This window comes from Sinocyclocheilus rhinocerous, unplaced genomic scaffold, assembly GCF_001515625.1.
Source record: "Sinocyclocheilus rhinocerous isolate Xijiao unplaced genomic scaffold, SAMN03320098_v1.1 scaffold495, whole genome shotgun sequence".
Classification (NCBI taxonomy): domain Eukaryota; kingdom Metazoa; phylum Chordata; class Actinopteri; order Cypriniformes; family Cyprinidae; genus Sinocyclocheilus; species Sinocyclocheilus rhinocerous.
In genome coordinates this window covers 151,363-176,799 of record NW_015629560.1, presented here as the reverse complement: position 1 = coordinate 176,799, position 25,437 = coordinate 151,363, and the positions used below count along the sequence as shown (strand labels likewise).

Here is a 25,437-nt window from a genome sequence, read left to right as displayed (position 1 = left end):
TTTTTTTTTTCTTTTGCACACAAAAAGTATTCTCGTAGCTTCATATAATTGCGGATGAACCACTGATGTCACATGGATTTTTTTACAGATCTCCTTGCTACAGTTGCGTTGCTGTCTATGCAGGGTCAGACAGCTCTCAGATTCCATCAAAAATATCTTAATTTGTGTTCCGAAGATGAACGAAGGTCTTACGGGTTTGAAACGACATGAGGGTGAGTAATTAATGACAGAATTTTCATTTTTGGGTGAACTAACCCTTTAACCATTAAGGTTGTTGATTAGGAATTCTCACCATTAGTCTTTTGCAAAATTTTTGCAATACTCCTTATCCATTATCCAGTCGAACCCAAATAGAAAGTGACAGTTATTTTGCTGATTATGAACAGATTGTGTATTTGGGATCTCGGATTGGGATCGTGGCCAAGAGTAGCAAGTTGTTCAGCATCTACACACCACCCCTCCTCATTGTCCAGAGGGTTTGTCTTTAGCACCGTATTACAGTATATATATATATATATATATATATAGTGATGGAGAGGATTTGCTCCAGATTAGATGCCACCTGCTCTGAGAGATGATTGTTGAACATCATGCCAGAAGCTGTAGCCTGCTGAAATGATTGATAAGTACCCACTGAGAATGGACTCATTACATCCCAGCCTCACTAATGAGCTTCCTCTTCCTACAACTGCAAACACGCATCTGATGCTGCCTGAATGGGCTCCAGTTGTTGGCAGCTTTTGGGAGAACTATAAAAAGCAATGGGCATTAGAATAATGGCCCAGCCGTCTGTAACCATTTTGTTTGCACAATGACCAAATTGTCCAGAAGGATGCAAGACATGTGCTGTAATTCCAGCGGCTGTCACGGTCCAAAAATGGACAAAAAGAACATCAAAGGGGATCTTATGACTCTTGCACTCTATTCCAAGTCTTCAGAAACCATGCATTCGATTTGTATGAGGAACAAGCTGAAAATAGCTCCAGTGGAGCTCTGAAATCCCATTCACATGTCATTACCGATGTCAATTTGGTGCCATTGGTTCTCACGTGTCTCATGACCAGTTGTGACATGCAAGTTTGAATGGATGCAAATGTGATTGAGTGAATGATGGGGACGTTTTTTGTGAAAAATGACTAACAAAATTTGTGCATTAATACACCGAAAAGACTATAGCCAACTGGCACATATGTTCTGCACCTGCGTGAGAGGAAAAAGCTCCATACCAGCAGGTGGCAGTAGTCTGTATTTGTCATTCAAAAATGGAAACTGGAAGATCTATTACTGTAAATATACAAACACTTTGCTTTATAAATTTTACACCAATCTCGCTCATCAAAGACAGATTTGATGAAAATCATCACACATGAGATGAAGATAAAAAATAGAAGAGACTTCATTGTGAGCCCTATTAACTTTTTGCTAGCTTTTATCTCTTCTGTTTTTTTATCTTCTTGTTTCCTGATTCGCTAAGTTAAACAGCCAATCAGAGTGATCTCCCTCACTAACAGGCTCCAGCAATGATTTAACATACTTAATTGGTTCCAAAGCCCCTGACGGCAGTCTGACTAATACGAAACGCACCATAAAAACTAGTCTGACTTACAATGAATGCTCATACTTACTTAGACTTTATATTTTTCTCTGTTCCTCATGCAAAGCTATTGTAGATGCCTCAAAACTTACAGAGCACAAGTTGTCAGTAGATTTTGACACATCAAGATAATTAGTGTTCGGATTGCCTCAGAAACGTGTGGGACATCATTTCTAGACCCGAGTTTAGGAGGTGTGAAGCCAGCAGCCACGCTAGGGGGATCAAACTCTCCTCATGTATCAAATTGCCAACAAATGTAAAACTCAACGGTTCAACCCAAGCCCACATTTCTGTGGTGTCTGGTCCCATTCGGGGGCCAGCCATATATGGAAGCCTATTTCCAATGTCACGGCCGGCGTAATTCGTTCACCACGTGCACATGTCCATCAGTGTAATCGGCCCCTGTGGAGTGGTGAGGGGGAGTTCACGCCAGGCCGCCGCTGTGGCGCAGGCATGCCGCTTGGTCCCGGGTGCCGTGGAATAGGATCAGCAGTGCAGACATTGTTTCGTAGCACTGGAGCCCGAATGTTGTAATTATATCTCTGCTACAAATCACCCGTGGAATACGGTGGCTTTGTGCAGCTCTGAATGCTGTATTAAGGGCATGAGATTCTCTTACAGTATGTTTGTTTTGCTTTACTGTATTTGCTGCAAATGGTCTTAGCAGTGCACCGTGACGCAACCGTGACAATGTGTGGTATTACAGGCAGTCTATTTGTTAATGGCTGGTTTTGTTAGTTTACTCTGTGTGTGTGGTCAACAGTGATGATACGATAACGTTTTTTTTTCCCTTGACAGAACGTTCCCTTCCTATTTTGTTTGACTTATAAAATCAGTTATTGTTGAAACAGTAACAGCTACTCCACAGTCATAAGTGCTAAGGCAATTTTTTCTAATGATATGTTTTTTGTTTTTATAAAAAAACTATGATTTTTATTAATACATTGTTCACTCAGTTACACAGAGTGTAAGGAAAATATGCCATTACTTTTTACTTCATGGTTATGCCACCTGACATTTTACATCTTGAACTTGGCAGATGCTTTTATCGAAATAATTTTGAGAGTTTTGACACTTTCAAAACTGCATGAAACCAACATGAATACAAAGTTAAAATTCTAAGAATTTGGCATGTGTTTAAACTAGGTTTTCCTTTGGAAATCATGGAAGCTATTTCTTGTCATTTACTTATCAATCACTTTATGTGACCTATAGTGTCAATGTAATTCTCTGCTTCTGCTTATATTTTAATAGCATTGTTTCCTTTTTGTTCCAGGTCAAAGTTATGATTCGGATCTGTCCATCTCTGGGGATTGTGGATTCATCCGAGTCCATGTCCTTCCTGAAGGTGGACACTCGTAAGAAACAGCTGACCCTCTACGATCCCTCACTCAACACACAGCCCACCTCAGTGCATAGACGAGCAGTGCTGCCCGCCCCAAAGATGTTTGCCTTCGACGCTGTTTTTTCCCAAGATGCCTCTCAAGTAAGAGCCGCTGTGAAGATGTTATCATTTTGTTGCCATTTGCTTTTGAGTTTTGAAGTGAAAATATTTTGTTAGTGTCAAAAAGATATTTGAGAAGCACACGCACACATTCTTTGCAGGGCAAGGGGCTTAATGTAAAAAGGCCTGTTTTGGGATACCATCTTTCTGCAAAGTATGAGCCCAACAGCTGTATCTTTAAGTATAGAAAATAGTTTGAATTCCAGACTCGCATATCTAGCAGCTTATTCACAGTTCATTATCTGTCCTCCAAAGCTGCAGCGGCATCCATCTTAAGATAAGTGGCTAACAAATGGACACAAATAGGGAAGAGGAACTTTAGGAGACACACAAACTTGAAGATGATTAAGTGTGAAGAATTTAGATGTGACATAAAGCCACTTAAGGTTGTCATCTTGAAGTACTGAAGCCAGATATTGTAAGTTCTGCTTCAAAATATGTCAAGCAAAGACAGACAGGGACATTTTGGTGTCTTCTAAGATACCATAGATCTAAGATACATAATTTTGGGCAAATTTTAACGCCAAAAGTATGCTTCAGTTTTGACATAAATGCTTAGCGTATGTATACATCCGAATTCATGTGCATGAACGCAGGTCATTAGAAAGTTGTAACCATGTCCAGTGTCAGTGCTGTTTATCTCCAGAAGTTATGAGTTCCCTTAATTCCCTCACACTAACATTTGTCAACACAGGCATCTATAATTGTCTTCAGTAGTTTGTTGTTATGAAAAAATCTGGCTGTACGGCTTGAGTACGTGCTTACTATGCTCATTTTGGTCATACGACATTAGTATACATGTAAAAAACGAGTGGTGGCAGTGTTATGAGAAATTTTGATTATCAATACATTTCCTTCTGTACCAAAACATAGATAAAATACTTAAGTCTAATTAAACATTCTAGTTTACCTAATATTTGTGTTAACTATATGTATATGCTTATTGAAGTGTCATGTTGTTAGCTTAGCAATGTGCTAACAACAAACTCTATTACAATATATTAGAGTTGCTGCCTATGAGTAACATTCCAAAATATTCACTTTTGAGGTTCCATTTCAGTTTGGATGCTACTTTAAAAAATGTTGACATTGGACAGCAAAGCCATTTTCTTTTGCTAAGGAACTGAACTGTAATATCATTTTTAGTTAAAGAACTCACATGCACAAGACAAGATCTATGGAGCTTATCGATTAAGAGTTCCTTTACTCACGGCCAGCAGAAGGCTTTGAGGTCTCGGTTCTCAGTGCCAGTGAAGTCATGTAACTGTAAATCCTCCAAATCTACTGTGTTTGTGGTTTAGTGAGACTGCAGGGACATATTCACTGAGCTGTTGTTCCGTTTTTGTGTGTGTGTGTGTGCGTGTGTGTTATGATGTATGGGAGGAAATTGCTGCAAATTGTCTCCAGGGACTGAGGCTAGTGGAACAGATTGTAGAGTTATGGCTGCACAGTGCAGCCGGTGTAAAGGCCCCCATGTCTGATGAATCTGTGATGAGGATCTGCCTTGTTTGTGCTTTCTGTAGTTTTCTTTTGCTAGTGAATAAATGATCTCCGGATCAAAGAAAAGATTAGCTACTTTCTACTGTGCCTTAAACAGCCAATCAGAGAGATCTCCCTAACTATAACAGGCTCCAGCAATGATTTAACATACTTAATTGGTTCCAAAGCCCCTGACGGCAGTCTGACTAATACGAAACGCACCATAAAAACTAGTCTGACTTACAATGAATGCTCATACTTACTTAGACTTTATATTTTTCTCTGTTCCTCATGCAAAGCTATTGTAGATGCCTCAAAACTTACAGAGCACAAGTTGTCAGTAGATTTTGACACATCAAGATAATTAGTGTTCGGATTGCCTCAGAAACGTGTGGGACATCATTTCTAGACCCGAGTTTAGGAGGTGTGAAGCCAGCAGCCACGCTAGGGGGATCAAACTCTCCTCATGTATCAAATTGCCAACAAATGTAAAACTCAACGGTTCAACCCAAGCCCACATTTCTGTGGTGTCTGGTCCCATTCGGGGGCCAGCCATATATGGAAGCCTATTTCCAATGTCACGGCCGGCGTAATTCGTTCACCACGTGCACATGTCCATCAGTGTAATCGGCCCCTGTGGAGTGGTGAGGGGGAGTTCACGCCAGGCCGCCGCTGTGGCGCAGGCATGCCGCTTGGTCCCGGGTGCCGTGGAATAGGATCAGCAGTGCAGACATTGTTTCGTAGCACTGGAGCCCGAATGTTGTAATTATATCTCTGCTACAAATCACCCGTGGAATACGGTGGCTTTGTGCAGCTCTGAATGCTGTATTAAGGGCATGAGATTCTCTTACAGTATGTTTGTTTTGCTTTACTGTATTTGCTGCAAATGGTCTTAGCAGTGCACCGTGACGCAACCGTGACAATGTGTGGTATTACAGGCAGTCTATTTGTTAATGGCTGGTTTTGTTAGTTTACTCTGTGTGTGTGGTCAACAGTGATGATACGATAACGTTTTTTTTTCCCTTGACAGAACGTTCCCTTCCTATTTTGTTTGACTTATAAAATCAGTTATTGTTGAAACAGTAACAGCTACTCCAGTCAAAAGGCATTTTTTTTAATATACAGGTTTAATGATATAATCTTTTTCTTTCTTTCTTTCTTTCTTTCTTTCTTTCTTTCTGGCCTATTATGTATTTTTTTTTTTTATACATCAAAAATACAAGTCATATGGACAATGGCTTAAATACACCTCTTCTGTGATTAGCATGTTTTACATTTCTGAATTAAAATTAATTCTATTATTTTTTTGGGGAAATAACAGATTAATACAACTGTCCTGATAACATATTGAAGGAGGAGGGAAAATGAATACAAGTGAATATCTTAAAAAGAAAACGTTTGAATTTCGGTATAATTTTATTACTTTATTATACGTTTTGGGGGGGAAAATGTTTATTAATATTTGGAATACTTTTCCCTCAAGTCAAAGTCATGTAGTGAAACCAACATTTGTGGGGAAAAAACATGAAATGTCGAAATATTTTGACCTTTTTATAACAAGGTTATGTTAGTTCAGGTTGTAAAATGTCATGTGGTATGACTTACCAAAAATAATGTTTTTTTATCAATTATTAATACATTGTTCACTTACATGGTTACACAAGGTATAAGGAAAATATGTCATTAATGTCCACTTCATGGTTACACCAAATGACATTTTACATTACATTTACATGTATAAATTTGGCAGATGCATTATAAAAATAATTTTGAGAGTTGTGGCTCACAAAACTATATGAAACCAACATGAATGCAAAGATTACATTCCAAGAATTCGGCATGTGTTTTAAACTGTTTTCCCTCTGGAATCATGTAAACTCTTTCTTGTCATCGACTTATCAATCACTTTATGTCACCTACAATGTTATATTACAGTGTCAATGGAATTATCTGCTTCTGTTTCTGCTTCAATAGCATTTTTTTCTTTTTGTTCCAGGTCAAAGTGATGATGCGGATCTGTCCATCACTGGGGATTGTGGATTCATCCGAGTCCCTGTCCTTCCTGAAGGTGGACACTCGTAAGAAACAACTGACCCTCTACGATCCCTCACTCAACACACAGCCCACCTCAGTGCATAGACGAGCAGTGCTGCCTGCCCCAAAGATGTTTGCCTTTGACACTGTTTTTTCCCAAGATGCCTCTCAAGTAAGAGCCGCTGTGAAGATGTTATCATTTTGTTGGCATTTGCTTTTGAGGTTTGAAGTGAAAATATTTTGTTAGTGTCAAAAAGATATTTGAGAAGCACACGCACACATTCTTTGCAGGGCAAGGGGCTTAATGTAAAAAGGCCTGTTTTGGGACACCACCGTTCTTCAAAGTATGAGCCCAACAGCTGTTTCTTTAAGTATAGAAAATAGTTTGAATTCCAGACTCGCATATTTAGCAGCTCATTCACAGTTCATTATCTGTCCTCCAAAGCTGCAGCGGCATCCATCTTAAGATAAGTGGCTAACAAATGGACACAAATAGGGAAGAGGAACTTTAGGAGACTGAGAAACTTGAAGATGATTAAGTGTAAACAATTTAGATATGCCACTTCAAGAGTAATAAGGTTGTCACTTGAAGTACTTATGTAAAGAACCATAAGAAAAGCCAGATATTGTGGCCTGGTTTCACAGACAGGGTTTAGACTAAGCCAGGATTAGGCCATAGTCCAGTTAGGACATTTAAGTAATTTTACAAACGTGCCTTAGAAAAAAACATTACTGGTGTGCATCTTGAGACAAAACAAAGGCACTGATATATTTTAAGTTCAATCAGTGCAAGCTTCTTTCAGTTGAAACAGCCCAGATTTACGTTTTAGTCTGGGACTAGGCTTAAGCCTTGTCTGTGAAACCGGGGCTGTAAGTTTCTGCTTCAAAATATGTCATAAGCAAAGATAGGCAGGGACATTGTGGTGTCTCCTAAGATACCATAGGTCTTAGATACATAATTTTGGCCAAATTTTAAAAGCCCAAAAGTATACATCCTAATTCACAACCAATCAAATATACTTCATTTGACATTATGACATTTGACATTATTGACAAAAAGTTTCAGCCTTGTCCAAGTTATGACTGATAAAATGTCTTTGTACTCTAGTTGCAAGTATCTCTTAATTCCCCTCACACAACCCTTCTGAATATTAACCATGGTTTTACTACAAATAAAACCAAAGAGCCATAGTTAAACCATGATAAACACAAATAAACCATGGTAAACACAAATTACCCATGGTTGTGCTACATTAACCATAGTTTAACCATGGTTTTTGTAGTAAAACTGTGGTTATACAAATGGTCAATAAGTCAAAAAACATGGTTACTACACTTTTACTACAATAAAACAATGGTTAATTTTTGTAAAGGGAAACGTTTGTCAACACTGGCATCTTTGTTGTTATTGGAATATCTGGCTGTACGGCTCTTAATATACTAGTTTTGGTCATCTGAAATTTGTGTACGTGGGAAAACAAAGTATGCATTGGGGTTAAGGTATGTTCTGTGACAAGTATAGTAAAAAAAAAAAAAAGTGGTTCAGATGTGAAGAGAAATGTTGATTGTCAGTATTTCATTCTGTACCCAAAAACATTGATAAAAATAGTTCAATCTAATTAAACAATTACTATTTTACACAATCGCCTATTTGTGTTAGCTATATGCTTAATGAAGTATCATGTTGTTAGCTTAGCTTAACATGCTAACAACAAACACTGTTATATAAACTATTTGAGTTGCTGCCTATAATGTTCCAAATCATTCACTTTTGAGGCTGCATTTTCAGCTGCATGCAGCTCCATATGTGGACAGTGGACAGCAAAGCCATTTACTTTGCTTAGGAACCGAACTGTAATATAATTTTCAGTTGAAGAACTTGCATGCACAAGACAAGATCTATGGAGCTTATCGATTAGGAGTTCCTTTACTCATGGCCAGCAGAAGGCTTTTAGGTCTCAGTGCTCAGTGCCAGTGAATTGATGTAACTGTAAAACCTCCAAATCTACTGTGTGTGTGGGACTGCAGGGACATATTTCTTAGCAAAGCACTGAGCTGTTGTTCTGTTTTTTTGTAAGAATGTGTGTGTGTTATGATGTATGGGAGGAAATTGCTGCAGTCCCAAATTGTCTCCAGGGACTGGGGCTAGTGGAACAGATTGTAGCATTATGGCCACACAGTGCAGCCGGTGTAAAACCCCCATGTCTGATGAATCTGTGATGAGGATCTGCCTTGATGGTGCTTTCTGTGGTTTTCTTTTGCTAGTGAATAAATCAATGATCACCGGATCAAAGAAAAGATTAGGTACTGTCTACTTTGCCAAAAAAGATTTGGTTACATTTCACAGCTAAACTGAATGTTAAAAATGAATAAAAATCTTATTAAGACTCTGGTGTGCACAGTTGTTTAGACTTTGAAAGAAAAAAAAAATGTTTTCCTCAGTACAGAATAGTGCCCTTTAAAAACGTAAATATACTTTATTTACATACTGTATTGGGAACTGCAACATAGTACATTTTAAAAGCATCTTGGATGTCTACATGGTTTTTGCTTTTATAGCATATATGTTTATATATACAGTGCCTTGCGAAAATATTCATACCCCTTCATTTTTTTCACATTTTGTTAAGTTTTGCTAAACTGCTTTAAATTGCTGGAAGAAGTTTGAAACAACCAGGACTCTTCCTAGAGCTGGCCTCCTGGCTGAACTGAGCAATTGATGGAGAAAGGTCTTGGTTAGAGTGGTGACCAAGAAGCGGATGGTCACTCTAGTTGAGCTCCATGATCATATATGCAGATGGGAGAAATCTATAGAAGGACAAATATCACTGCAACACTCTAAAGTTGTGACAATTCTGTTTTTGCTTTGTCAGTATGGTGTATGGAGTGTAGATTGATGTGGAAAAAAGTAATTTAAAGCAGTTTAACATAAGGCAGCAACATAACAAAATGTGAAAAAATTAATGCAAGGCACTGTAAATATATGTATGTATAAGTATTTTGTACCCCATTGACTTTATTCATATAGCTGACTTGCTATAATGCTTGTGTTAACTTATTATAATACCAGACAAGCTATGAGTATTTTATTGTTTTCCACAGGCTGAAGTTTGCTCAGGGACAGTGGCTGAAGTTATTCAATCAGTGGTTAATGGAGCCGATGGATGTATTTTCTGCTTTGGTCATGTCAAAGTTGGTAAGTTATCCTTAATACTTTGCAGTTAACTGAATATGACACCCACTGATCTTGTTCCACAGTTTGCAAAGACACTTTGATGTCTAATATCAATACCGAAGGTAAAAAAAAAGTGCTTTTGCTTTTCAGAATGGACATGAGTGGGGCATTTAATTGTGTGTGTGCCTGTATGAGAGACCAGAGGCTAGATAGTGTAATTAAAAGCTGACTAATTGACCCTCACAGTAGACTGCATCAGAGTTCTGCACTATTGCCAATTATGCCTGTTAGATGTTGCGATGGTTTCCTGCATCATTTACTACATGCGGTCTAAACGTTTAAGCATTATTTATGACTCTTTTAAAGCCAGACTGTCCATATGGAACCGTATTCATCACTAGTTTTTTATTTGTATAATTGATGCTCTAAACCATGGCGTTTCTTTAACTTCTCTAATGTGACGTATAAAACTGAATATTTAAAGGGAAATAAAGCTGGGATTTTCCTGTATCTGAGATACAATTTTATTGTGAACATAAACACATTCCACATATTAATTATTTACATTTTAACATAACCACTTATTATTTTACCCTTCCATGCAGCCTTTGTTATGTTGAAAGGAAAACAAACTTTATTCTTTTATAATGAAGAATAAAATTACACTCCAAACGAGATGCGATTCAGTAAGATCTCAATGGTAAACAATTTGTCTGTTCACAGTGAATGCAAAAATGCTGTGCAACGGAATGCAGTCACAGCCAGTTGTATTTAATTGCTGTATGAAGCTTGATTTTGGACTGATGGGATTTGTGGGTAGGGCTAACCCGTATGATGCAGCAGAAATAGAGACCAAGCTGTTGACAAAATGCATGTCTCGTGTCATTCACAATTGGCGTAAGAAGGACGTCTCTCGACTCATTCTCCCATTGCCGACTCTGTTTTACCATGCCCCCTTGCCAAATCATCTGTAAGGGTACAGTGAAAACTGCAAAATCTGAAATTAAAAAAAAATTTAAAAAATTCTGAATTCAGACTTAAGGTCTTTGCACACTGAGTCCGAAATTCTCATCTGAAATTTTCGCACGTTAAAAAATAAATATGACCTCACATTTTGTTAATCACGTTTACACTCTGCCTCCGAAACTTTCGTCCGTCATAAAAAAAATTCAGATCAGGTTCGATTTTCTGCGTTTTCGCATCCGTAGCAAGCATTTTGATAGGAAAGGATTACAAATACGAAAAAAAAAATGCATATGAACATTTCGGACTCCGTGTGCAAAGACCTTGAGTCAGCAGTTTAAAACTGTCATCAGATGCTATTCAAGTACTAATAATGTGTTATGATTGGTGGTTTATTATCCAAGGGGGATATTTCATCAAATCAGTGATAGAAATACCAGTGCTTAAAACACTTGCTCATTGAGCGCTCATCATCTTCATCACCTTGCCAGAATCAACAGCTTTCTCTCTTGTCTGTCTCTCACCAGGCAAGACATACACTATGATTGGCATGGACAGCTCCACGCAGAGCCTTGGCATTGCGCCCTGTGCCATCTCCTGGCTGTTCAAGCTCATCAATGAGCGCAAGGAGAAGACTGGCACGCGCTTCTCGGTACGGGTGTCAGCCGTGGAAATCTACGGCAAGGACGAGAGCCTGCAGGACCTGCTTTCTGATGTGCCCACAGGAAGTCTGCAGGACGGCCAGTCGCCTGGGGTTTACCTGCGTGAGGACCCCATCTGCGGCACACAGGTCAGGAACACGCCACCTAGACGTCAAATTTAGCTTCTTTTTCCTGATAAAGCCCTCCCAGTCTTGCTTGTCATGTAGTTACCAAGTGTGCCGCACCAAAATATTTTGATCACTTCCTTGGAGTATAGGTCAGAAACCCTGCCCCTTCTTCATGTAAACGAATTGGACATGAGCCAACCAAAAAGAATAGTAAAAAATAGGTTTGGTTTTCAGTTAGTAATTTGATGTTTGATAAAAATGGGGAGTCATGTCACGAAGACGCACCGTCCATCTTATTTTACAGTTCATGGTCGTAACATACACTTTAAAAAGTGAAAATGAACAGTTATTGCTAAGTTAAGGCTTTTCAGTGATTGATGTTATATTATTATTTTTTTTCAAATATGTTTTATATCGCAAAATTTAGTTTGTAGAATCTCTTAGTTTATACAGATTGTGATTGTGAGGTGATGTTCCATCTTTATTTGACCCTCTAACTCTAGCACTTTCTATTCTATTTTAATTCTACTTTATCTATTTATCTTCTTTTTTATAAAAAAAACACTAGCTTTCTATTTTTTCTATTCTATCTACTTGTTTTTCTTTGTGTGTGTGTGTGTGTGCGTGTGTGTATACTGTATATATATATATGAATTAAAAATAAGTTTTATTTAAATTATAACATTTGACAATATAAATATATATTTTATATTATATAATTTTGTTATTTTACAACATATATAAAAATATAAAACACAAAATATATTCAATATTCTAGTTTGGGGTCATATTAAGCAAGGATACAATAAATTAATGTTTAATATATTTCTATTGTAAGACAGTAGAGAGTCAGAGAGAGAAGGGGGAATGGGATCAAAATTCACTATCTAGAAATGCCTAGGTCACATCTCTGTTGATCATTGTATCATATTTGTTCTATCAGTTAAGTAGTTTTCATAGATTTTAGCGACCCCTCACTTAACAGTAGAAGTTATTGCAGAATACTTTTAGCTGAGTTTAGTCACTAAATCTCAAATTAAAGGCCAGATGTAGTGGTGGTTCTTTTTACTCGGTGCACCATCAGGATCCATCTGGGTGAGCTGCTGCGCTGTTTCACCCTCCCCCTTACCTTCTATTGGAAGGGGGTAAATATCAGAAGGGGGTAGGTAGAAGGTAGTTAAAAGCGCTGCCAGGTGTTGGCATCAGATGTTGTTTTTTTGGGGTTCCATATGAAGCAGCACATCAAAGACTGCCTAGAGGCCTGTGAAGTTCAAATCTGGGGAGTGGGTTTGAACAGCATTCTCTCCTCACTTTACTTTTAGAGTGGCTTGTTGGCCACGGGCGGTTGGCGAACACTGCAGGAAAGTGGCCACTATTGTTCTAAAGGAATATGCTTTTGATGGCTGCTTTTTAAAAAATATACTTACTGACTCAATCAGTTGTATCAGAAATATCAAGGAAAAACATGCAGGGAACTAAGATCCATTCCATTCAGCCTAATTGCTTGTTTCCTTGAAGAAGACCATAAATATGGCCAGTGGATGTTTCATTCCCTTTGTTCCATCAGGCTTTTTGCGTGAGCAGAGATGCTGCCCTCTTGCCCTCTTCATCCACCACTCACTGTCATCATTAATCCCTCTCCCTCTATGGGCGTATTTGTTTCTCTGATTGCCCCAGAGACTCGATTTAATTGTCTAGAACTGTGTAAAGAGGCTCAGTTTTCTTGATCTCCTGCGTCGTCAACTCCAACTAGGGATAAGCCATATGACAATATGGTATAAAAAATAGTACAGTTTGGAGTTGACACTTGAAGATTCTCTTTCTAGCAGGTCTGACCTTTAAAAAATTACAGTTGTTGGTTTATGTAGTCATAATGAAATCATATTAAATAATATTTTGACTTGAATAACATGTTTTTTTTTTACTGTAATATTTAATTTTAAATGATATGATAATTCATAGTTTTTATTTCTCAAAAAATTAAATTAAATTAAATTAACAGTATTTTACAGAAGAATTCTCAAGATTACTAGAATTGCCAAAAATAAAAGTTTGTCACCATATATAACTTAAAAACCATATATAACTTGAACCTAACAATCCTCTCCATGTTGTAGCTCCAGAACCAGAGCGAATTAAGGGCTCCCACTGCAGAGAAGGCCGCCCTGTTTCTTGATGCCGCCATCGCAGCACGTAGCACCAACCGGCCAGATGCAGATGAGGAAGACCGCCGCAACTCCCACATGCTGTTCACCTTACACATCTACCAGTACCGCATGGAGAAGAGCGGCAAGGGTGGAAGTAAGTCTTGTGTTTGCACTGCGTGAAATGATACTGCTACATTGTTGAAGGCTCTGTGTGTGCTAAATCGATTATACTCAGTCTAGTCTAATTCCTTCTCCTCCTCATTTTCCCAGTGAAAGGGAAAATACATCTCAAGCTTATTAATGTAATAGCTGGGATATTACAGGCCAAATCAGAGAGCTACCAGAATCCCTTCAATTTGCCTCTCACTCCATCATGGTAGGAGGGAAATCAATCATGTCTGCTTTGACCACTTCATTAAACTTTAATGGGAATTTTAACAGATAGTAATAATTCATGAGCAGCTAACAGCTCTAATCATAGTATAGAGGTACCTGTCACTGTGCTATCGTGCTGCATATTTGCATAGGTAAATACAGTGTTGGACACCATCCCATAACAGTGAAATTGCCATGGAAGCTTCTTTAAATGGCTTCATCAAGCCTGCTGATTTTAACCCACTTTTAGAAAAAGAAAGAAAAAGAAAAACAGCAAATGGCAGACATATTTGCTATTCATTGCTATTCAGATATTCATTGTCCTTGCTAGTCATAGCTGAGGATATAATCATTGAAACAGTTCCACGTCAGTACAGCATCCAGATTAACACACAATTAACCTTTAGTTTCTATCAGCGGTCTGTTATATTCACAGGGCAAAGATGAGTAGATCACAGAGACTCACTTGTCTATATATTTAGAGCATAGTATGATCATAGGTGTTTATCTAGGCCAGCTTGTTCTGTCTTTGAATCATAACGGGCTGGGTAACTTACTCCTGACTAAATCACACACGGTCTTGTCAGCCGCAGGTCTTCTCTGGGGATGTTTATTAATATATCTGTTATTTGCCACTCCTTACTCTGCCCGACATTACTTCAGTGTGGGAGTGTCATCAGCGTCGTATAACCGCACTGGCAGCGTCTCAAACTTTCAGTGATATCGGTAATGAGTGGGGTTGACAGTGTATTTGTATCTTCCATTACAAGGATGGTTAAGCTGGAATTATCTGTACAGAATGAGATATTGCCCTCTCAAGTAATCATCTGTGCTGTGCTCATTTATTTTGTTCGGTCAAGTTTGCTTTGTCTACAACCATAATACTTTGGAATTAAACTTCGTAATGCAAGTAGTTTTATTTGCGACGAGCTTTGGGAATGAACTAATTGTCATTTACTCTTCTATTTGTTTTTGCTTATTAGCTTTTATCTCTCTAAATATGCATAAACGCTATTGTGTTTCCATGATTTTGTTATAATTAACATATAGAATGAATGTTAATGAATGTGAATTGCTAGATCAAAGCAGAGCTGATGTAAATTTAACTGAAATTCATTTTTATTTGTGGAAGGACAGTATGTTTGCACTGGTTGTAGTGTGGGACACCAGGGATCACCTCTCATTTTCTCTTTTTTTCTCCTCCATCAGTGTCTGGTGGTAGGAGCAGATTGCATCTGATTGACTTGGGAAGCTGTGAGAAGGTGCTTTGTAAGAGCAGGGACGCAGGAGGAGGTCTGTGTCTGTCTCTGACTGCGTTAGGAAACGTGATACTGGCTTTGGCCAATGGAGCTAAACATGTTCCATACAGGTAAGATAATGTAAATCAAAGATGTTAAAGAAATCAAAATGGGTCATGTTGCTTCAAATGTGTGGATATGGTTCTAGCATCTTTGATATAAAGATTTATAGTCAAATAACATTACTAGCATAAATAGAATTACATGATAATTCTGAATGTCTTCCTGAGGTCTTATGTGTTTTTATAGAGGATGTAATACTGAAGCATTTGAGCGCATAATGAACGATGTGAGCAACAAGCTTGAACCTGTGATCTTTGTGTTGACAGGTTTATTGTTTGACTAATGCATTGTTGTTTATCTGTATTTTGCTGAACTCATAGAACATGCACCTCTTTTTAAAAATGTAAAAACATTTTGTTGGGGTTGCATATGCCTTATTTCCCACCATTCTAAAACCTATTCACATTTGGCAGAATTGCAGTATAGACATATTTGTAGCTTTTTGTGATTAATACCATGGTAGGACTGTATAGTGAACCTTTTGACGGTTCTGCACTTTTATAGAACAGTTAATGGCCAGGCTTCCTCAGTACTTGAGTAAACAGCTGACTTTCTGCTGACAATCTATCAACCTGTGTTTATGCTGACAATGAAAATGTATTTTTCCAGGGATAGCAAGCTCACCATGTTACTGCGAGATTCCTTGGGGAACATCAACTGTAGGACAACCATGATTGCCCACATCTCTGACTCCCCTGCCAATTATGCAGAGTCTCTTACCACCATTCAGCTGGCCTCCCGAATCCATCGTATGAGAAAAAAGAAATCAAAGGTACATTTTTAACTGACTGCAATTTAGGAATTCTTATAATAATTGTATATTGTAGTTGGAGGATCAGTGTTGATTTTAATCCAATTAAAATCCAGCTTTAGACCAAATAAAATCAACTGTCTATGAATAACAACATAGAAATATGTTTAATGCATATTAACATCAACAATTATAATGAGATTGTAATTGAGTATCATAAGTTTTATGATAAAAAAATAGCAAACTTTAAAATAAATACATTAAAAAAGTCACTTGATGTATTGCCCTTGTGTTCATATTTTATTGACATGGTTACAACTATTTCCAGAGTTTTTTTTTTTTAAATGATACTTTGTCTTTGTCAAGTATGCATCCAGTTCCTCTGGAGGAGAGAGTTCCTGTGATGAAGGAAGGATTCGTCGACCACCACATTTGCGGCCCTTCCATCCTCGCACTGTGGCCCTTGACCCAGATCTACCATCATTCCTCAGTGATCCTGACTACTCTTCAAGTAGTGAGCAATCATGTGACACTGTAATTTATGTTGGCCCTGGTGGTGCTGCCATCTCTGATCGAGAGCTCAGCGACAATGAAGGACCCCCAGCCTTTGTTCCAATCATCCCCTCTCTTAACCGTAAGCAACGAGGGAAAGAAGGGCCAGTTGACTGTGATCACTTCAAATGTAACACCTTTGCTGAGCTTCAGGAGCGATTAGAATGTATCGATGGTAGTGAGGAACCTACAGACTTTGTTGGAGAATCTGGAGGAAATCCTGCAAGCCCTAAAATGGACCGTGATGCAACCAAGCTGAAAGAAGGCTCTGGCAGCATTTCAGTTTCTCCCAAGACTCCTACCAAAGCGCTCTTATCAACACAGGACAGCACATCCAAAAAGTCCATTACTGTAGCCAGTAAACTGCCTGGCAGTCCAAAACACAAATCCAAATTAGAACATTCCAAGTTGCAAAGTGCCATATCGGACAAAGATCTCAGAGACATGTCTGAGAGTAGGACAAGTGCAGATGGTGAAAAGGTGCAAATGTCAGATAATGGAACGCTCCTATGCACTCCAGGAAAACAAAGTAAACCAACAGTATCCCAAAACTCAGAGCCTGTGGTTAGGGAAAAGTTTTTTTTCAGTAAAAAGTTACCCAAGCCTGCTCCCCCACCACCACAACAAAAAGATTATGTCAGGGTCAGTAGTAGTGAAAGTGAAGAAAAGTCTGCAACAAGGATACCACCAATTGGGATGAGTCATCAAAAAAGAGGTGATTCAAATGAGAACTCACCGGTAAAAGTCCATCACCTTAATCCCAGGACTTCAGGGGAAATGAGGTCCAATCTTAGGGAAAGGTGCATGGAGAAGGACATATTAAGGACAACTGTAACCCTTAAACAGCCAGTGGAGCTAAATGGTGAGGATGAGCTTGTATTCACTCTTGTGGAAGAGTTATCAAGGCCCTCCAGTATTGTGAGTTTCAATAGTGATTGCTCACTACAGGCCCTTGCCTCGGGATCACGACCAGTAAGCATCATTAGCAGTATCAATGATGAATTTGATGCCTATACATGTAATGTTGGTACCTCAGAGGCAAACATTAAAGTGGTGGCACCATTACAGGAGAAAGCATGTACTTCACTTGGCAGCCGTGGTTCTTCTATCACTTCATGGCTTAGTGAAGTAAGTGTCTGTACTCTGGAGAGTGAAGGTGCCCAAACAGTAGATGTCTTTCTCCCTCAAGGTACTCATACCGGCCCAGACAGCAGCTTCTACCTTGATTCTCTTAGGATGTTCCAAAGCAGCCATCAAAAGGAACCTAAAAACTCTTTGAATGATAGTGGCTGTAGCTTCTCAGATTTGGACAGTGACAGTGCTATATCAGGCAAACTCTCTCTTAGCAAGTGCCCATCCTCTCCAGAGGCCCCACAACAGTCTGCCAAAAGTTTACCAAAACTGACAAAGGCAAATACCATTAATTTATCCGATCCCAAGTCTTTTCAAGATTCTCAAGTTGTCCAGTGTAGTCTTTCCAGGAAATTAAAACCTACCTCATCCACAGCCCAGAGTAGCAGTATCAGTGGAAGCAGCTCCAGTACCAACTGGAGGCGTGAGCCACCAAGGCAAGACTGCATACCAGATCCATGGCACCAAGTAGATAGCTCATTGGAGTCTTCTATAACCTTTAATTCAGGTTTGTCCAGACTGGTTAAAAATGGAATGAGTGGAATTCCTGCAAGAAAAGCAGGCACAAGCAGCAACAGTGGAACTCGATTGCCCAAAACACTAGGGTCAAACCCATCCCAAAGGGTGGTGGACGGATGTGAAAAATCCAGCAACAACAGGAAGATGGAGTCCCCAAGCAAGATGCCACAGCTCAGACGAGGCGCAACAACACTCGGGACAGTTCCAGTCATACATTCATCCATTGATGTCAAGCTTGCTCAAGATATTGGTACCTCAGGAGGAAGTTTAAAGTTCTCCTCTTTAGGAAAAAGTGGAAAGGCAAGCAAGCAGGAGGAGAGTATGTCAAAACCTGGCAATTTATCACCACCTCCTCCTCCAGTTCGCAAATCTAGTTTGGATCAAAAGAATCGAATCCTGTTTCCCTCAAGTGCCTTAAAGTCTGCTTATGAGGCAGGAAAGTCTTTAGCACCAAGAGCTACAGGTTTAGAGGATGATATTGATCTTAGCTCTAGAGGAGATTCAAATAGTTTAAGAACATCTAACTTAAAATCAGAGCATAGTTTGATAAAAGCAACCTCTAGTCTCAAAGCTAGAGGAGCTAGAGGTGATACAGGACAGCTTTATGGGAGCCAGATATCTCTAGACAGATGTGACAGTTTGTCATCTTTGGGGTCGAAACCTGCTCTTAGTCGAGAAAACAGTGGTGCTAGTCTCAACAGCAAGTCAAGCAAGTCTGTTGGTAGGTTTGGATCACCTGTTGCCACCTCTTCCCCAATTGCTACCTCTCCACCTTCTTGTATAAACCCAGTAACCACTGTAAAAAGTGGGATTGTCAAAGGCAGTCTTAACGCAAGACAAATACCTGTTAATGCAAATAAAGCTCGTACATTATCTGCAAGCAACTCCAAAGCCCTGAGCTCATCCACTAAATCTCTTGTGGCACCTGCAACAAGGAATGCCAACCTTCCACCTTCAGGAAAGACTGCATTACCTCGAGCAACAGTAGGAGGCAATGGTAAATCCACAAGAGGAACAATAATGGGTACCAAGCAAGCAATGCGGGCAGCAAACAGTCGTGTTAGTGAGTTGGCATTGGCCAATCCTTCTGGGAAACATGCAAAGGGCTCAGGTGATTCTGACAGTGGCAATGACAGTGGAGTGAACCTCAATGATGACCAGCATACCCCAATCCCCATTCTCCCATCCCCATATAGTAAGATCACAGCCCCCAGAAGACCTCAACGCTACAGCAGTGGCCACGGAAGTGATAACAGTAGTGTCTTAAGTGGAGAGTTGCCTCCTGCCATGGGACGAACTGCACTCTTCTACCACAGTGGAGGGAGCAGTGGATATGAGAGCATGATCCGTGATAGTGAAGCTACTGGTAGTGCTTCTTCAGCCCATGACTCCATGAGTGAGAGTGGGATGTCCTCCTCTGGTCGCACAAGAAGCTCCAAAACACCCAAGAAGAGGTCAAATGGTGAGTAGCATCTCTTGTTGTATATGAAGACCTGAAGTTTTTGATAGTCATATTGCTTTCGTAGTTTTTTTTTAATGGCCCTCAAACACTGAAGCCCACAAGGAACAGCTTTTTTCCCTGAGAACTACTCTAGACAAAAAGGTGACAAAAACAGGTGAAATTGTATTAGTTTTATTGTATAAATAATATATGCCTACTTGAGATGAATACAGCACAGGTAATGCTTATACCATGCATCTGCACATCACATGCAATTTAGTCAGGAGATTTTGATATGAATCTCCATCCAGTCTACATCCTCGTACACATACAAATAACTAGCACAGCTTAGAATTTTCCTATTCCTCAATATATTTTTGCTTGCTTGCTATTTCTTTACCAATCCATGCAATGTTTCTCTGCGCTAATTACTTTTCTATCTCACATATTTCCTTTGTCTCTCCATGGAGCAGGCCTCCAGAGGAGGCGTCTCATCCCAGCTCCCTTACCGGACACCTCCTCCCTGGGGAAGTCTGGGACCACGGGTCAGTGGGTGGACCTTCCCCCTATGTCCGGGCCACTGAAAGAGCCTTTTGAGATCAAAGTGTATGAAATTGATGACGTGGAGAGGCTTCAGCGGCGAAGACAAGAAAAGACAGATGAGGTTAGAATGGGTTATCTGGGTGTTTTTTTGGAAACTGAGATCCGGTTCAGTGCATTCATATTTAACCTTAGTCCATTCTCATGGGAATGTAAAACATGTCATATATGCTTGCTTATGCATCATACATAGGAAAGTTGCAATATGTCATGAATAATACATAGATGAATAACTATCTATAACTATGTTTGCACAGTGCATAGCTGAGATGTCAGAGACCAATTTTGTCCATAACTACCTTCCCGAAGATTTCCTTTGATCTAGGTTGAGATATATTTTCGTATATAAAGAGCAATATTATTGGCTCAGCAATATTCTTCATGTATTATATTCAAACTCTGGACACTGAGTGAAGGTTTTGGCCCTTTGCTTCTTATTTAAAAGTATTAAGATAATGTACAGCGTAGGGCATTAACCTGCCAGTAATAGGGAATGAGAAAAACAGTTGTTTCTTTGGAAAAGGAAAAATGGTTACATTTGAAATACTAGAGTGATGAGAAACAATTAACTCTCTGGAATTAATTGGTTTGGGCAGGAGCAAGCAAGCATAACAGCAAGCAAGAAAGGGTGTAAAACTTTTGAAGTAAAATGATGCAGTTAAAAGAATGTTATATTTTCTCTCATTAAATCAGCAGGGTAATGTTCTCACATAAATCCAAGAAGATAATCTTCAATTTGTCTGTCAGTGTTTTTAAGACCAATTGGTATTGCATTGGACAAGATTTACATCTAAGCATGTGTCTTCTATAGTGTTATGCTATAGCATTATAGCATGCACAGGAGTATTTATCCAGGCATAGGGATATTATAGTATTATTGAATAATAGGAGTGCATATACAGTAGACTGTAGTATTTTACAAATACAAGCTTTTCTAAAGCTCCAGGATTTTATAAATGCATCTATAACAGTTTACTGGTATATTAAAAGTGATCGTGTTAATATATAATTTAATAATTGTAGATTTTTTTAATAACACAGCTATATCATATTTATATAATAATTATTCATTCCAAATTCAACATTGCTGTTTTTAAGTCACGTATTTGTATGGTGGGAAATTGTCTTAAACCACAATTAAGCCTTAAGAATTTGAAGAAAGCAATGGCTACATGAAAACCAAAGAATATCAGTGATCTGAAAGCTTTTCCAGGTGAGGAATGGGCCAAGATTGCAGGAGAGAGGTGACAGAAGCTTCTAAGCACTTATAGGCATAATTTATTGGAGGTTATAAAGAATAAAAGATCTTGCACCAAATTTGACTCTTGGGGGTTGAATAATTTTGAACATGAATGTTTAGAGGCAACTTTGCATTCTCAAAATCTCTCAAATATGTATTCATAAACTCTCTCCAAGAGTTTACTGATACCTTTGTTGAATTACTTATATATATATATTTCTTGACAGCAAAATGTCTTGCAGGTGAAGGGGTTGCATAGTTTTGATTGCAACTGTATGTTGTGTATCCCCACTTCTTAGTATAGACATTATTTTCCTCTTTATTTCAACAGTCAGTTCAGGATGTTGAGAAGTTATGTTGATTAACTGGCATGGATGTAGCTCAATTGCATAAATGAACCACAATGTAACACAAGGAAGCTTTTATTCTTCCATTCAATGCCTGGAAAATATCACAGTATTATTATAGTCCTGTAACACATTCTTCCTTTGTGCAGAAAATGTCACAGTCAGTAAGTAATTTTAAGGAACCAGCATTGTACCACATTTTTTTTCTTCTAGTCAATCCAGATAAGCCCAAAATTAGTTCGTTTATGAAACTGTCATTTTAAAAATTATGTCAATCTTCTGTCCACAGGGCCTGATGTATTTTAACACTAAATTAAAGGTTCTTGAGAAACAGCAGCAGCAAATCAGAGATCTCAAAGCCAAGCATAAGACTCTGAAAGAAGAGCTGGAGGACACAAAGTCTAGATTAATGATGGATCCCAGCAAGTGGATTGGAGAGTGTAAGTATTATATATTTAGTGCTTGTAGTGCTTGTTGACAGTGGTGAAAGTTCATGCTAAATGCTTCCAGTCCCTTTCTTTGTAATAACTCTGTTCTGTTCTGTTTTGTAGTTGAGGTGGATGAAGGTTTGGATCAGGAGTCGCAAGAGTACTTGGAGGCATTGGAGCAGGCTACGGCTGAACTGGAATACTGCGTCAACCTATGCAAGTCCCGTGTCATGATGGTGACCTGCTTTGACATCCGAGTAGCATCTGATGTGCAGGAATGACCGTGAGAAGTGGAGGTTTAAGAACAGAATGTGGTGATCGATGGACAGTGACAAAGAAATGGAGGAAGACAGGACCTTGGATGTCTGAAAGGAAAGATAATGAAATGTAGCAGCCGGTCCGGCGATTCTGAGGAAACACAAATGGATCAAAGAATGATCTTTATAATAGGATGGCACACTGAATTCTGCATAAAGTAGGAACTTATCTTCTGGAGAAGAGAAAACTGTTCTGGTTATATGCAGTGCCTCATAACAAACATGGAATAGACTTGCTCAAATGGAAAGCCAACAAGCTTTGATGTGTTTGACGCATTTCCTTACACAAGGAAAGATAAGAATCATTCTCACTTACCGAAGAGTTATTCAACCACACCACAAAGTGCCTTTTTCATATGACTGTTTTGTACATTTGTTGTCAATCATTATTTTTTCTACTGGTGCTAGTGCTATGACCAGCATACCCAAGCCGAACCATATTTTTTCTGTTGTTTTATTGCATTATATAGTGTATTTATATGATCATACAGTGTGTGAAATATCATTTTGGGTGCGAAAGGAGAGCAATAAGCTGACTTTCCGTGCTTTGCCTTTGCCTCCTGAACTATCACCTCTGTCAGCATATTGATATTAAACCTTTTGAGCCTTATGTTGTATTTGTAGTTTTCTGTCTGAGTGTTTTTTCTACTTTTCAAATCAAATATCTGTCTTTTTAAGGAACACGGTATCACAGCAATGGACAGTCATATGTGATGCAAGACAGTTTTAATAAACTTGTTTGGTTTGGTTGCCTTGACTCTTCCAGTCGTACTAAAGATGGATACATATCTGACTTAAACATGTTTATTTCCCAGAGAATCATATAGGTGATTTGAATTGGTACTACGTTTGCTTAGCCATGTTGAATGTAAGTTAAAACATTTGAATGAACAACACAAAAAATCCCCAAGAATGTAAAATCTCAAGCATTGTTATTTGTTCTTATCACATAAATACATGCAAGTCAGTGTCATTGTTATGCTCGCGATGGATGCGTGTTGCTAGAGAGGCGTGATCTATTAAAATGCAGATTGGCCTCTTGTTCTTGTTTACTTTAAATAGACACTTTGGCAAAGGGCATTCATCAGTGTAACCTGACATGTCTAGCTCAGCCTTTCTCTGTGGACACAGAGTGTGTTGCATTTAAAGAGCTGTGGGTGTGATTAAAGAGGGGTGAGGTGACATTTGTGCGGTACAGGAAGGACTCTTTTCCATACCCATTCAGACAACAGCGTCTTAAAAGTAACCATAAAAATATCTGATGAGATTTTAAACACTGTGGCTTGCTCAATGGCATATTTGATACTATTAATACACACTTTTCATAGACTAAGGGAACATTGATTCTGACATTAAAATCTTGACAGTCCATGTACCCCAAATAGTATTACGGTCCAGTCCATGACGCATTGCAGGTTTTTTTTAACTCCACTGTGGATGTCTATCCAAGCCTTAGTCCTATGCATCCATGCAATCATGGTCTTAAACAAACAACCTCAGAAAATGCAACAGGAAGCATTTAGCACAAATGACCGTCTCATAGGCTAGCCTTTACAGGACATACTGTATAAACAGTGTTTTTCAGCACTCAATGTGCTGTTTAATAACAGCTGTAAAAGACCACCTGCTTTTCTCTGATGCCATCACAGAAATTTGCTGGTGAAAGTGATTCAGTGTTTTAACATGTAGCTGCCAGAATGACTTTCCTGTTACTTGTCTGTCAAAGGCTGTGAATGAACTTTAGATCTCATTCGACATTGACATTAAGTAATTCAAAACCTTCTTGGATTTATTTACCTTTATAAACACACTCTCAGGCCCTTTTTCAGGATGCTGCATGAGATTTGTATTTTTTTCTAGGCTTTATTCTTCATCTTTGAATTTTGTAATGATTATGCTGGCATTCACTATACTTTAAGTACATGGAATTGACTGACACCAAACTGAAACTTTTTTTTGAACGAAAGCTGACAATGTATGTTGCGTCATGTTTCATATCAAATCATATTTTCTAACTTTTTTGGTTTTGTAAAGACTTTTCGGACCCTCTGTATAAATGTATTATATGGCAGCTTGGGATAACACTGTTTTCTTGTGAATAAAAATGTCCTTATACGTCTTGGTCTGTCCAATTTTTCCTAGATATTTCATTAATATTTATTTCATTATTTAGATGTGTTTCATAAGAAAGGGGTTGGTAACAGGCTAATTTGTGTTTTCTGAAGAACATTTTCTGAAGAAAACTCTTCAAAACATGCAAATTCTAGGGTGTTGTGGGTTAGCATTAGCATTAATAGTCATAAAATCTGCAAACATCAGTAATATTAATATGAAAATTATGTATGATATATTAATTTAAAATATTATTTAAAAAGATTTGATCGCAGTCTTTTTAGCGAGGTCCATTGTTTAGCTATCAGGTTTGTATTCTCACCAGTAATTGGACACAATATTGTGTCACATTGCAAAACAGCGTGACTGTCACACTTTCTAAAACGACCAGTGCACATTTTGGTGTCTGAGTATGTTTAATATAATTGTCATGTCAGCAAAGCATCCCTGTTTTGTTTGTAAATAAAGAACACTTGTGTTATTGAAAATGCCTTTCAAATATGGTAAATGTCAAGGACAAACATATGGCTAAAAACGTGATCATAAACTAGTTTCGTTTCTTTATAATATATCTGCCAGAACTTGTTTAGTTCCATTT

At 38.5% G+C, this 25,437-nt stretch overlaps 1 protein-coding gene across 1 annotated transcript in view; it reads left to right on the top strand.

Moving 5' to 3' along the window:
- Positions 1–24,680, top strand: part of kif26ab (kinesin family member 26Ab) — a 105,749-nt gene extending 81,069 nt beyond the window's left edge. Inside the window, exons 6-15 of the mRNA XM_016551236.1 lie at positions 2,871–3,080; positions 9,714–9,807; positions 11,277–11,539; positions 13,636–13,819; positions 15,250–15,409; positions 16,011–16,173; positions 16,519–19,816; positions 20,269–20,459; positions 22,272–22,422; positions 22,534–24,680. Of these exons, the coding sequence (XP_016406722.1) occupies positions 2,871–3,080; positions 9,714–9,807; positions 11,277–11,539; positions 13,636–13,819; positions 15,250–15,409; positions 16,011–16,173; positions 16,519–19,816; positions 20,269–20,459; positions 22,272–22,422; positions 22,534–22,691 (4,872 nt within the window). The 3' untranslated portion in view covers positions 22,692–24,680. The remainder of the gene's footprint in view (positions 1–2,870; positions 3,081–9,713; positions 9,808–11,276; positions 11,540–13,635; positions 13,820–15,249; positions 15,410–16,010; positions 16,174–16,518; positions 19,817–20,268; positions 20,460–22,271; positions 22,423–22,533) is intronic.
- The last annotated feature ends 757 nt before the right edge of the window (positions 24,681–25,437 follow it).